Raw genomic sequence first — 13834 nt, 5'->3', positions numbered from 1 at the left:
AGGGGTTTACTGTAACTGCAATACTGGCAGCCCAGCTGCTGACCTTGTTAAGTGAACCTCTGCTAGGTGGCCTGCATTATACCCTTGGGGCGTGTGAGGAGGTTAGCTGTAAGGATTCTGGGGCAGGGGGCCTAGCCATGACCTATGATATGGTCCACCAAATAGCCAAATAAGGTTTTTCATTTGATTTTTGTTTCGTTTTGTATTTTGTGCTTTAAAATCTTGTCAAATGCTTTTGTGTTAGGAATAAAAAGTCATAAACTATTCTCAACTTTGTTTCTTGAAGGATATTCTGATTCTGATGGAAACAGGTTGAAAAACTCTAGGGGAGCGTGGTCAGGGTGGTACGTGGAACAGAGAAATAGACCACTTGGATTTCCAGAGGGTTTCTGGGGAAGATGGCTGTCAGCAGTCCAGCTTAGCGTAATCTTCTCTGGAAATATACACCCACCCCCCTTACCTCCTTGTGCCATGTTGTTAGCATTGGCTTGGAGCACCTGCTTCTGCCAGAGGCAGCTGCTAATTTTGAAACCAACACAAGATCCATCTTCCCAACCCCAGGTTTCTAGAGAAGGTGTCTGTGGCTACCCTTAGTCGCGGGCAGGGTGGTCCCTATGGTCCCTTCCAGCATTTGGAACCATATCCTATCCATATCCAAATCTTGGACTCAAATCCTTTTCTCTTGGTGTGAACATACAGCCTAGAGAATTCTGAGCAATAGGAGCCCAGGCTTCCCATGGCTCTGAAACAGGGTCAAACCAGGGAATGGCTAAACTTGTGAGGTTTTGTCATCCCCAGGGGTACTACCGTAGGGGGCATTATTTATTAGGAAGCTCAATAAGGTAACTACAGCCTGGGGTGTGTGAGTGTAAGGCTGTGTTTGTGTTGTATGTATGTGTAGGTGTGTGTGCATGCACACACGTGTCTGTGCTTGTGTGTGTGTGTGGAATTACATTGATGCATTTCTTGAGAAAGGTGCAAGAATTTCACCTACACAGAGGGACACATCTGCTTTGTTATTTATAATAGAAAGCTAAATTTTAATTTTTTAAAGGACACTGCTAATGATTGAGAATCGAGTTTTTAGTTTTGCTATTTTTTTTAATTGGTAGAGGATTTTTATATATTTTTTCCATTTTGTTGGGTTGTGTCCTTATTTATATAAATACTTTATCTGTAAGAGGCAAGGAAGAAACCTTCTTTGCTTTTAATTCTTGTGGTTGTCATTGTCCCTATTTTATTTCTGGTGTGATTTATCTGTCTTACCTTCTAAATGAGAAAATGTTTTCCTGTATTTGTACATTGTCAGATTCTATAGTTTCATAGATAATTTAACCAAATTGCTCTATGTATTATTATTCTGTGAGTATAAAGTTCTATTTTAATGTCTGTAAATACTTCAGAACTGGCTTCTTTTCTCAAACTCCCACTGGGGAGTTATTGTTTACATCACAAGAACTGTAGAATCTCTATGCTCATGTACTGTAAATAGTGAAGTGATCTGCTTATAAATAAACTTAACAAATACACTATGGAGATTAAAAAGAAAATACCACCACAGCCCTGCCTAGGTATGTCTTTCTTTGTTGTTCCTCATCCCTTATTGAGGCACACCCTGGCACTCAGTGGGGAGAAGATTTCAATTTCACCGTCACTTTCTCAGACAAGACCTCAGTCAAAGTGTGCCTGCCCTACCCCTGCTTCCCCAAAGCTCTCTGTTGGGCCACAGTTGCTCACACCTGTAATCCCAGTACTCTGAGAAGCCCAGGCAGGTGGATTGCCCGAGCTCAGGAGTTCGAGACCAGCCTGAGCAAGAGTGAGACCCTGTCTCTAAAAAAGCCAGGCGTTGTGGTGGGCACCTGTAGCCTCAGCTACTTGGGAGGCTGAGGCAAGAGGATCTCCTGAGCCCAAGAATTTGAGGTTGAGCTATGATGCCGTGGCACTCCACTAAGGGTAATAAAGTGACATTCTGTCTTGAAAGGAAAAAAAGCTCTTGGTTCCCTTTTCCTCCTTCACAATACTTTTCAAGGCTCATGGTAACTGTTGAGACTCATCTTAACGTCACAGATGTTCCATTAACAACTTTTTGCCATGACTTTTATAAAGCTATACAAGCTGGACAAAGATGTCCTTGTTTTGGTAATATCAACTTGTTCACACAAGAACACTAAATAAATGTGCTGTGAGAGATATTGTGACATTATGGTTTCAGGCAAAACAGTCATTGATTTACAAAGCAGTTTCTAGTCAGAGAGTCTCAGCAGATCTGAATTGTGTGCCATTATTTGGGTGAACTGGAAACCTTTTCCTTTGAGAGGAAGCGGCATCTTCCAAGACTCAGTCGTGTGTGTGTGTGTGTGTGTGTGTGTGTGTTATTTCCTCATGTTTCAAAGCATTTAGTCTTTATTTTTCCTTAAAACTGTTTTTTTGTGCTTTAACTTTAAAATTCAGTTTTAAAGGTGTAGGGTACCCGTGAGCCCCCAGATTGTTGAAACACTGATGAAGAGAATTTCATACAAACAAAAGCAAGGGCAATAAGCTGTTACATTTCCCGTTATATGCAAGGTATTTTCAAATTGTTGTTTATTACATACATAAACTCACATACAGACACTCTCATTGTTCAGGTGATTTGTTTTCTCAATCTAGGAAAACTGGATTTCTTCGTTTGGAAGGGAAGACATCATGATTTTCACCATTAAATGAATAGGGAGTTTTCTATGTAGGACAGAGCACTCTAGCACCATCAGAGTCCTTACAGTTTCGGTGTGACTGGATGCTCAGGGTCTGGGGCCCCTTACCTCGATAGATGGGGAGCTTCTCCACTGCAAGATGCCCAGCCCCATTTTCTTAAAAGGGGCCTCCCTAGTGGGTCCCCCCCATGGTGCAAGGAATAGAATGGTAAGGTCGGAGCTTCCAACCCTGCATTTGGGACCCAACTCCACCACTTCTGTCTTGCATAGACTTAGACAAACTACCTCTTTAGTCCCTGACTTCCCTGAAAGCTGAAGTCTGAGATGATTTGCTTAGATGAACTCAAAGGTCCTTTACGAGGTCAGACAACTAAGTTTATAAACTCATCCTAGAAAAAGTGCTACATACCTCATTGCTGAATGTCACTACAGTCACCTTCAAAATATTCCCCTTGGCCATCTAACCCTGTTGAGGGAATTCAGAGATGCAGTGACTGACCCAGGACCAGCAGCATCAAGGCCTGTGTGTTCCTTGGTGACACTACCAAGCCACATAACCATCATACATGATATCCTTAGGACATGCCTCTGTTTGAAAGGCCAATAATTCTCAGAGTGGCAATCACATTTAAAAACTACATGTTCTAGACCCTAGTGCCTTGTTAATATCATGAACCACAAATATGCGTAGGCCTTGTGTGTCAGGAGCCCAGCCTGACTGATCTGCTGTGGAGGTCATGGGGATGTGTATGCCCCGTATACTGTCCTCTAACCTTGGGCATCTCTGGAAAGAAGCCAGGGGCCTGAGCCATGAATTTGGCCTAGCCCTGACCCCTCACTGGCCTTCAATTTCCTCATTTATCTAAAAAGGGAGATTAGAGGAGATAAGTAGTTTACAGTAATGGAAAATCATGTGGTTCCCTCTCCTCAAAGCAACTGCTTTAAAGTATTAGCTTCCGTGTAACTTTCAGTTTGGGAAGAAGAAAAGTTCAAGATCTGCTTTCCATTTATAGGAGAACAGGGGACAGAGGAATGTGTTATATACCACCACAAAGAGATGGTAATCCTGGTTCGGTGCCTGTAGCTCAAGGGCTAGGGCACCAGCCACATACACTGGAGCTGGCCAGTTTGAACTCAGGAGTTCAAGGCCAGCCTGATCTGGTCTCAAACTAAAAAAGGAAGGAAAGAAGAGAAAGAAAGAAAAATCAGGTGGTCACCTGTCATCCCAGTGACTTGGTAGGCTGATTCAGGAGAATCACGGAACCCAGGAGTTTGAGGTTGCTGTGAGCTAGGCTGAGGAATGGCACTTTAGCCTAGGCAACACAGTAAGACTGTCTCCAAAAAAAAAATAGTTTTACACCTTAAATACATCCAATTTTTATTTGTCAGTTATACCTCCATAAAACAGAGTGGGGTTGCAAAATCTTTAGAGAGTGAGAAAAAACCAAATTTGGGCAAGTGTAGCAGAAATTTACTGCTAACTTTCAAGCCCACTATTATCTTTTTTCTTCTCTTCTTACTTTTCCTTTCTTCTTTTCTTTCTTTTGTTTCTTTTCTTTTAGACTGAATCTCACTCTGTTGCCCCAAGAAGACTGCAAGGACATCATCTTAGCCCACAGCAACCTCAAACTCCTGGGCTCAAGCAATCCTCCTGCTTCAGTCTCCCCAGGAGAAGGATGGGACAGCCTGAATCCCAGCAGCTGGGACTACAGGCACCACCATACCATACTAGCTATTTTTAGTAGAGATCAGGTCTCGCTCTTGCTCAGGCTGTTCTCTTAACTCCTGTCCTGAAGCAATCTTCCTACATCGGCCTCCATGCCTGCTAGGATTACAGGCATGCACCACTGCACTTGCCCGTGTTATTGTCATTTCCAACTTTGGGTTTATTTGTGCTGTTTTCAACATCTGTTACGATGGTGTGAATACTAACCAGGCCAATGGCACTCTGCAAGTTATTGCAGACTCACCAGGGCATAGATTAATGTAGATTTTATTTTAAAGAAATAAGTTCTGTCTGTTTTTAAACCAATAGAACATCTGTTAATTGAAACAGAAGGCCTGAAATTGAGAATAATTTGCCTTAATTTATACTCCTTGAAATCAACGGAAAATCCAAAAATAACTGTATTTCTTTGGCTCCAACAAACCAACCAAAAGAAATATAGCAACTACATTTTGGGAGACTGAGACAGGAAGAATGCCTGAGCTTGGGAGTTTGAGACCAACCTGAGCAAGAGTGAGACTCTCTCTGCTAAAAAAAAATAGAAGGGTGGTACCTGTGGCTCAAGGAGTAGGGCGCCGGCCCCATATGCCAGAGGTGGGGTCAAACCCAGCCCTGGCCAAAAACTGCAAAAAAAAAAAATAGAAAAACTAGTTGGGCATTGTGGCAGGTGCCTGAAGTCTCAGCTACTCAGGAGGCTGAGGGAAGAAGATCACTTGAGCCCAAAAATTTCAGGTTGCTATGAGCTGTAGACCCACTGCACTAAATCACAACCCCAGGGTGACAGAATGAAAATAAAAACAAACAAACAAACCACAACTATATTCAATGTGTGAAACTTGTTTGAATCAAAGTCAAGTAAGCCAACTATTAAAGACATTTTTGTAAAGATGAAGGACGTTTGATTAAGAACCAGCAATCCCATGTTGAGTTCTGCAGAAAGCAGACTCTGAAATGGACTTAGTCTGCAGGAAGCTTATTAGGAGTGCCCCAGACCAATGCCTGGGGAAGGGGAAGGCAGGAAGTAGGAGCTATGTGACAGACTTCATGGACCCCATGAGGAGTCCTGGGGGGTCTGTGTCTCTTCCCGTAGCACTTACCACCAGTGAGGATTAGGTGTGCATCTAGTATACACGATAATGATGTGCTTATGCTAGAAAATGCCTCCAGGGCTAGCGTAAGCATTAAAAAAAGAAAAGAAATTGCCCTTATTTTTTTAAAGACATGCAATAGAGGAATAAAATGGTAGGTCTGGAATTTGCCTTTAAATGCTTCAGTTAAGAAAAACTTGAAAAAGAGGCTGGGCGTGGTGGCTCACACCTGGAACCCCGGCACTCTTTGAAGCCGAGGCAGGTGGATCACCTGAGCTCACAGGTTTGAGATCAGCCTGAGGCAGAGTGAGACCTTGTCTCTAAAAATAGCTGGGTGTTGTGGCAGGCTCCTGTAGTCCTAGCTACTCGAGGCTGAGGCAAGAGAATTGCCTAAGCCCAGGAGTTGGAGGTTGCTGTGAGCTGTGATGCAATAGCACTCTGCTGAGGGGGATAAAACAAGACTCTGTCTCTAAAAAACAAAAAACAAAAAAAAAAAAGAGAGAGAGAGAGAATCACTTACACCCAAGAATTGGAGGTTGCTGTGAGCTATGATGCCATGGCCCTCTACCAAGGACCACAAAGTGAGACTCTGTCTCCAAAAAAAAAGAAAAGAAAAAACAGAAAAGAAAAACTTGAAAAAGAAACATAAAAAGGACAAGTGAAGCGCATGTGGCAAAATCTTGACATCAGAATCTGAGTGATGGCCACATGGAGATTCAGTGTAAAATTCTCTGATCTTGAGAATGGAAATTTTTATAAAATATTAAATGAAAGTATAAGGAAAAAAAATGATCCTAAGTGAACAGGTGCACCTGGCATTAATTAAATGTTTAATTGATGACTGTGAAAGTTGGAATATTGGTTTTAGCTCAATAAACAGTTGTCAAGGCTAAAAGAATGGGCAAAAACTACGAGATGAGATGGAAACTAAATTCTCTATTGGCTTTCAAATCCTGTAACTCTTTCACTTCTCAGAAAGGTGTGTGGTTCTCCACTGGCTTGGGTAATCTCCCATGAAAGAGTGGAGCGGGCTGGTCAGTAGATCCCTGGTCCCCACTACTGGATGCAGCAGGACTTGGACGCAGGCGCACCCCCTGGGTTGGGGTTCCCTCCAGGATTTCCTGCGGCTGCTGCAATCAGACAAAAAAGAGAACACACTGGGTGACCGGAGGCTGCAGGGCTTCCCCTTTGACCTAGTTCGGATCAAGAGTTGCAAATTCAAAGGCTTTTGAGGGCCAACAGATAACCACACACGTAGAAGTTAAACCAGGCATGAGGAGAATGATGGAGACTGAGAATAGTGTCTCTTCTAAAAAAAAGCGCAGTACAAAAATGATGACAATGAGGTGCCACACTTGACACCGATGTCTGGGAGACACGGGGAGTCTGTAAGTGGTAGCCCTACATTTGTAGCAGCTCATTTAATTTTTTAATTTATTTTTTTGTTTTTGCCTTTTTCTAATTTTTTTTATTTCATTATTATTATTTTTGCAGCTGCCCCTTTAGAATCTCCCCACATTGCCAATAGCCGTGAGGGGCCCTGACCGTGGCCATGTGTAAGAACCAAGGGTGAAGAGTGTGGGGTGTGCAGAGGAGGGCAGTCAGGGTAGGCCAGGGACTAGAAGCCGTGTCCTATGAGGAAACAGAGCAAAGCCCGTAAAAGGAATGGCTTGAAGGAAGGGACAGTACCATGGGTAGGGAAGAATCGGAACAAGAAAATGCCATTGGATTCCCAAAGGCAGAACCGCGGCCACTAGGTGGGAATTTCAACAAGGAGAATACTTTGAGTTCAAGGGAGACCCTTCCTAACTGTAGTACTGAATGAAGATGTCACTATGTCACTGGTTGGATGCAGGCCTGCACACAGGTCGCTTCCTCATGATCATATAGGCAGGATTCAGACATCAGACAGAAGGCTGGAAATATGGCCTATAAAATTCCTTCCAACGAATAATTCTAGGTTTTCTCCTTTGCACCAGGGTAGAGACATATGCCCACAGTGTTAGAATCATAGTGTGTGCTTATGTTGTTGGGGAGACAGGCTGGGAGGCCAAGAGCTTCCCATTCTGGGACTCGGGCAATCCCACTACTGACGGTGTGGCCAGCCCTGCCAGCCTCAGTGCCCTCGGACACAGAAGGGGATGGTAACAGGTGAGCAGCAGGCCTGGAGGAGGCCCCCTGTGTAGCCTGGCCAGGCGCGGCATGGAGCTTCAAGGCCAGGCGTGACACCCTCCGCTGTCCACTGACCTTGCTTGGCCGCCTGATGTTTCTGCTTCTCCTCCTCCAGAGCCTTCATCTTGGCCTCGTACTCGTCAGCAAGTGCCTTCCACTCCTTGCGGTTGTTGGTGATCCCGTCCAACATGGGCGTGATCTCCTCATGGAAACGGGAGAATTCCTGGAAGACAGAGTGTGTGCCTCTGGCATAGGGCCCATGCTCCAGGGCTGGGCTCAAGCGGGAGGAGAAGCTGGAAATGGCACTGTGTTGAGCTGCCCCGGGTGGGTAGCAGGGGTCAGCAAGCGGTCAGCAGGGCCTCTAGTGCATAGGACGCTATCCCTCTCCTGCTTCAAACTCTCCTGCAAGTGGTGTGCAGGCTGAAGCTGCAGGGCCTCTAGTGCATAGGTCACTGTCCCTCTCCTGCTTCAAACTCCTCTGCAGCACCCTGTGTCCTTTAGGGTGAAGTGTAAACCCCTTAATGTGGTTTTCAAGCCTCTCCATGACCTAGAGCCCTCCTGCCCTTCACCAAGTTGAAACCCCCAGACATTCCAAATCTTCCAATTCCCAACTCCCTAACCTCCCCTCTCCTTCCCTGAGGCCTGCACTCACAGATCACTTGGGAAGCCTCTTCTGCCCCTTAAGTCCCATCTTGCATCCTTGCAATGACCTCTTTGCCTGTCTCCCTTAGTGGCTGAGAACCTGGAGATGCCAGGGACATTGGCTATTCATCACTGGGGTGGTCCTGATCTAGCCCAGGGTCAGGGGCACAAAGATAGTATTTGTGGAGTGAAATTGGCATGTGGATTAAAGGCTGCCTTTGAGCACAGCACATTACAGTTTATGAATTATCGAATTCCCTTGAGGTGGGAAAATAAGAATCGTTGCTCCTACTGGCACATTTTTAGGTGAGGACATTGACACACAGATTGATGGAGTAGGTTTGCCCAAGGTATGGACAGCAAATCCAGGGCCCAGTGCAGAGGTCCAGCCAGAGCCAACTGTTTAGAGATGACTGGGATCAGGTCCAGGTTCTGCCACAAGTTGTGTGACCTTGGGGGAGAGGGGTCACTACCAGATCTCACCTTCAGCCATGAAATCAGGACAGTAACAATACCTCCTGCACGGGGTTGTTGTGAGAACATATGTAAGCCACCTTGTCCAGTCTCCCCAATTTAGTGATGCTACTGAGGACAGTGATGAGCTTCAGCTACTCTGCCCGTTGAGCAGAGGACCCCAGTTAGTCTGCATCATATCTGAGATGCTCTTGTGCCCCCTGGAGCATGTGCACTTCTCCTTCCTGCCTAGGGGCTGCAGCAGGCACAACACAGAGAGCCCACACTGAGGTCCCCGCTCCAATCCTGCTTCATGACTGAGTCTGGTGACAACGGCCCTGCCATTCCTCATCTCTGACTTTTGTATTCTCGTGTGAAACATGGCCAAAAGCAAAATTAAAAATGAGAGGTAGATGGGAGCAATGGGTATCTCAAAGAACTTAACTTGGAATAATAGTTCAAGGAGAAATTCCAGACTTATCTTTTCACAATTATTTAGGCCTATCACATCTCCACCAGCTGAGGAAGCTAGCAAGGGGTGTGTCTGCTGTTTCCCTGCCCCCGCCGAAGCCATGTTTAGTCATTTGTCCCACAACTATGTACTGGGCAACTACACTGTGCCAAGCTCCAGGCGCTAGCCTGGGCTACAATCACCCAAGACCAACAGTGCCATCCAAGAGACACGTGTCACTAGAGATGAGAAGATACTTTGTAAAGTATCACCCACTGGCCCCTCCCCAGGCTAATTATCCCTGCTGTTGTTTGGGAATCCTGGGTTTATCAAAGACATTTTATTAGGTGTGAGGAAACCAACAGCCTACCTTGTAGACAAAGGTGCAAACGAAGTCGATGAAGCCGACTTGAAGTTTGGGGAGTTCATCCGCCTTGTTCCTGTCCATCATGGGCTAGCATGGGGGAGAAAGTTAACTGCACTGTGCAGTAAGAGGGCCCCTCCATCGATGTAAAATTCTGCTTTAGAAAAATCAAACTGGGCTAGGCACCTGTGGCTCAAGTGGCTAAGGCGCCAGCCACATACGCCTAAGGTGGTGGGTTCAAATCCAGCCCAGGCCTGCCAAAAAACAACAATGACGGCTGCAACCAAAAAATAGCCGGGCGTTGTGATGGGCGCCTGTGGTCCTAGCTACTTGGGAGGCTGAGGCAGGAGACTCGCTTGAGCCTAGGAGTTAGAGGTTGCTGTGAGCTGTGATGCCACAGCACTCTACCCAGGGGGACAGCTTGAGGCTCTGTCTCAAAAAAAAAAAGAGAGAGAAAAATCAAACTGTAGGCCAGGTGTAGCGGTTCATGACTATAATTGTAGCCCTCTGGGAGGCCAAGGTGGGTGGATTACTTGAGCTCAGGAGAAGACCAGGCTGAACAAGACCAGGGAACCCATCTAAAAAATAGCCAGGTATTGTGGCGGGTGCCTGTAGTCCTAGCTACTCAGTAAGTTGAGGCAAGATCACTTGAGCCTAAGAGTTTAAGGTTGCTGTGAGCTATGACATCATAGTACTCTACTGTGTATACAACTATACACATATTCTGTCTCAAAAAAAAAAAAGAATCAAACTATAGACTCATCAAGTTTCCAGATTTGAAAGAGCGGTTTGCAGGAAATGTACAATATAAAAAAAGGCCAATTAGTAGGTAGGTAGGCATCCTACTATTAATCAAGAAACTTAAGAGACATAACAATCAGGCTTCTTGGCCTTTTGGCTAAGATCAAATGTACTTCCTGTATCAGTTTAATGTCTTCTAACTACTGACATTATAGTAAATGATTTTGGGAGCAGGGGGATGGAACAGGAGCTTGCTCCATCCATTCTACACATTGACCTGCTGTTGCAGTACCTCCAGGATTTAACCCCCCCCCCCGCCCTAAAAAAGCCCAGAGGCAGTGTGTTCCTTAATTGGATTCTGATTTGAACAAATCAACTGAATTCTTTTCCTCAATTGGAGAAAATGAACAGAGATTGGGGATTAGATGATACTGAGGTATTATTACTAATTTTGTCAGTGTGATAATGGTATTGTGGTTGTGTGTATGTTTTTGTCTGTACCAACCTCTCATGTCACAGAGATACATATTAAATATTTATGGAAGAAAAGACAATATCTGGGATTTACTTTAAAATACTCCAGCCAAAAGAAAAAAAATGCATGAATGAAAACAGATACAATAAGAATGGCAGACTGAGGCCAGGAGCAGAGGCTAGCTCTCTGGGAGGCCGAGGTGGGTGGATCAGTTGAGCTTAGGATTCAAGACCAGCCTGATCAAGAGTGAGACCATGTCTCTACTAAAACTAGAAAAATTTAATCAGCCATTGTGATGGACTCCTGTAGTCCCAGCTACTCAGAAGGCTGAGGCAAGAGGATTGCTTGGAGCCCAAAAGTGTGAGGTTGCTGTGAGCTGACACCACCACACTCTACCCAGGGCAAGGGAATGAGAATCTGTTTCAAAAATAAAAAACAGGCTCAGCACCTGTCAGGCTCAAGTGGCTAAGGCACCAGCCACATACACCCAAGGTGGCAGGTTTGAATCCAGCCCAGGCCGCCAAACAATAATGACAGCTGCAACCAAAAAATAGCCAGGCATTGTGGCGGGCGCCTGTGGTTCCAGCTACTTGGGAGGCTGAGGCAGGAGACTCACTTGAGCCTGGGAGATGGAGGTTGCTGTGAGCTGTGATGCCACAGCACTCTACCCAGGGGGACAGCTTGAGGCTCTGTCTCAAAATAAATAAATAAATAAATAATAAAAAATAAACAAAAAAGAATGGCAGACTGCTGCTAATCACTGGCTCTGGCAGATAGGTACCTAGAGTTTGCTGACTATTCTCTCTGCATTTTAAAATGTTAGAAAGAAAACTACAGATCTCATGGGGCCTTACTGTTCCTGTTCATGACAGGAGACCTTGACCTCCCAGTGTGCCTCTCTCCGTCAGCTCCTAGCCTCCCATCCTTAGCACGCTCCCACAGGTTTAGCCTGTCCCCTTATCAATGGTTTGTCCAAAAAATCTCTCTTTTTTTACCCATCCTCTTCAATTCCCTGTCTACTTCTTAGCTCCACCCTCAGGACCTTCTGGATAACTTCCAGCTGTTCTCCCCATCCCCACGGGAAGCCTGATGTGAGTCCCAGACAGATTAACTTTCAACATTGACAGGTGTGCAGAGAGGCAAGCAAGGGCTTCCCCTCCTTGCTGTCAGTGCTGTCAGGACAGGATTGGGGAGGCAGACTCCTAGACTATTAAACCTGAAGTGCAATCTACGTTTTAGTTCCTACTTGTCAAGCTCTAAGTAGCTGAGTGAGCTAAGGACACATTTCTCAAATTTTAGGAGGGCTTTCTAGAATGCCCTCAAACTTTTGGGCTCTAAGCAATAGCTGGGCCCACAGGAGCCCATCATGATGCCAGCTAATTTTTCTATTTTTAGTAGAGACATGGTCTCACTCTTCTCAGGCTGATCTTGAACTCCTAAACTCAAGTGATCCACCTGCCTCGGCCTCCCAGAGAGCTAGGATTACAGGTGTGAGCTTCTACACCTGGCCTCAGCCTGGGCCCACCCCCAGAACTTCAGGTTGGCTAGGTCTAGGGTGAGGCCTTGAATATGCATCTCCAAAATGTTCTCAAGTAATAAAGTTGACCACACTTTGGAAACAAAAGGTAAGAAAAAGTCAGCTCTATCAGAATGAGACCACACATGTCCAACATCAGGCCAAAGTCCCCTCTCTACTCACAATGGGATTCTGTTGCAGCACTGTGCGCTCCAGGTCACCTTGCTCCCAGAATTCGGCAGCAACCAGCAGAGCTACCTGCAATAGACAGACCCTCATGCGTCTACCAAGTCAAATGCCCCAGCCCAATCCCTTATCCCTGCTCCCGACCCTCTTGCATTTTCAACTGAGTACAGAAGGTAAACCCATCCCTGCTCCCACACCCCTACTTTACTATGATCATTGGAGAGACCCTAAGGTGATTCCCATATCCTTGCAGAGGAGGATGGAGCAAAAATGACTTGGCTCTGGCACTGGGCTGAGAGAGCCCAAGCCTCATTACCTGCTGCCACCAGCACTGGAAGTCCCTCATCCCGGGTTAGGGGGAGTCCATACCTTGCTCTGCACCTCCCAGGGCTTGGTGATGGCCGAGAGATCACAGGCAGTCATCATCATGGCCCTGTGCATGGGATGCTTCCATCAGTCCAGGGCCATTAAGAATGCCAGCCCTGGTCAATTCCATCTCTCTTACCTCTCTCCCCACCCTCCTGCTAGTAGGTGACTTCACCTCATTGTGAGGAAAGGGCTTACTGCCCCATTGCATCTGGGGCAAGCTTTGAAGTCAGACAGAAATTTAAATTTTACCTCTGTCAACCATCAGAGGTTTGACCTTGGGCAACTGAACAGACCTCTATAAACTTTCATTTCTCTGTCTATAATGATAATGGTACTTTCCCCACAAAGTAGGTATAAGGTTAAATGAGATGAGGTAGGAGAAATCTTTATTTTTTTTCTTTTCGAGACAGAGTGTTACTATGTTGCCACTATGTCACCCTTGGTACAGTACCATGGCTTCACAGCTCACAGCAACCTCAAACTCTTGGGCTTAAGCGATTCCTTGCCTCAGCCTCCCAAGTAGCTGGGACTACAGACGCCCACCACAATGCCCAGATATATATATATTTTTTTTTGTCGTTGCAGTTGTCACTGTGGCTTAGCAGGCCCAGGCCTGGCTTGAACCTGACAGCTTCTGTGTATGTGGCCAGTGTCTTACCCACTGAGCTATGGGCACCACCCATATACTGGGTTTTTATAATGTAGCAGGAACTGTACAAACATCACTTTCACATAAATCTCATCACAGAGCCCCCTCTCTTTAATCTAGTGTAAAGCAATGTTTCCCGACCTTTTTCTCATTATCATCCCCTGTCCCAACTGCCAAAAAGCCTTTTTTAGACCTTTTTTTTCATAATTGCCCCCACCATAAACTTTTTTTTTCCACTGAAACCCAAAGTATCAACATTCACTAGGTGAACTGCTATTGAAAAATATTGCCGGCTTGGCACCTGTGGCT

General features: G+C 45.5%; 1 protein-coding gene, 1 non-coding gene and 1 pseudogene across 3 annotated transcripts in view; 1 reads left to right on the top strand and 2 right to left on the bottom strand.

The window, feature by feature from the left end:
- Window positions 1-6428: 6428 nt before the first annotated feature.
- The window catches only part of PDE6A (phosphodiesterase 6A), an 81640-nt gene continuing 74234 nt past the window's right edge, over window positions 6429-13834 (bottom strand). Inside the window, exons 18-22 of one of the 2 annotated variants that reach the window (XM_003782047.3) lie at window positions 12877-12940; window positions 12505-12579; window positions 9596-9679; window positions 7755-7902; window positions 6429-6637 (exon numbers count right to left, since the gene is read on the bottom strand). In XM_003782047.3, the coding sequence (XP_003782095.1) occupies window positions 6564-6637; window positions 7755-7902; window positions 9596-9679; window positions 12505-12579; window positions 12877-12940 (445 nt within the window). In that variant the 3' untranslated portion in view covers window positions 6429-6563. The remainder of the gene's footprint in view (window positions 6638-7754; window positions 7903-9595; window positions 9680-12504; window positions 12580-12876; window positions 12941-13834) is intronic. The other variant, XM_003782048.2, reaches the window with a different exon arrangement.
- On the top strand, window positions 10468-10641 carry LOC111727265 (annotated as a pseudogene).
- Window positions 13759-13826, bottom strand: LOC111727209. The gene has a single exon (XR_002774815.1). It is a non-coding gene; the product is annotated as a small nucleolar RNA SNORD56 (small nucleolar RNA).

The sequence above is a fragment of the Otolemur garnettii genome, unplaced genomic scaffold, assembly GCF_000181295.1.
Source record: "Otolemur garnettii isolate 467f Iridium unplaced genomic scaffold, OtoGar3 scaffold00003, whole genome shotgun sequence".
NCBI classification, from domain to species: domain Eukaryota; kingdom Metazoa; phylum Chordata; class Mammalia; order Primates; family Galagidae; genus Otolemur; species Otolemur garnettii.
This window is presented reverse-complemented; position numbering and strand designations above follow the sequence as displayed.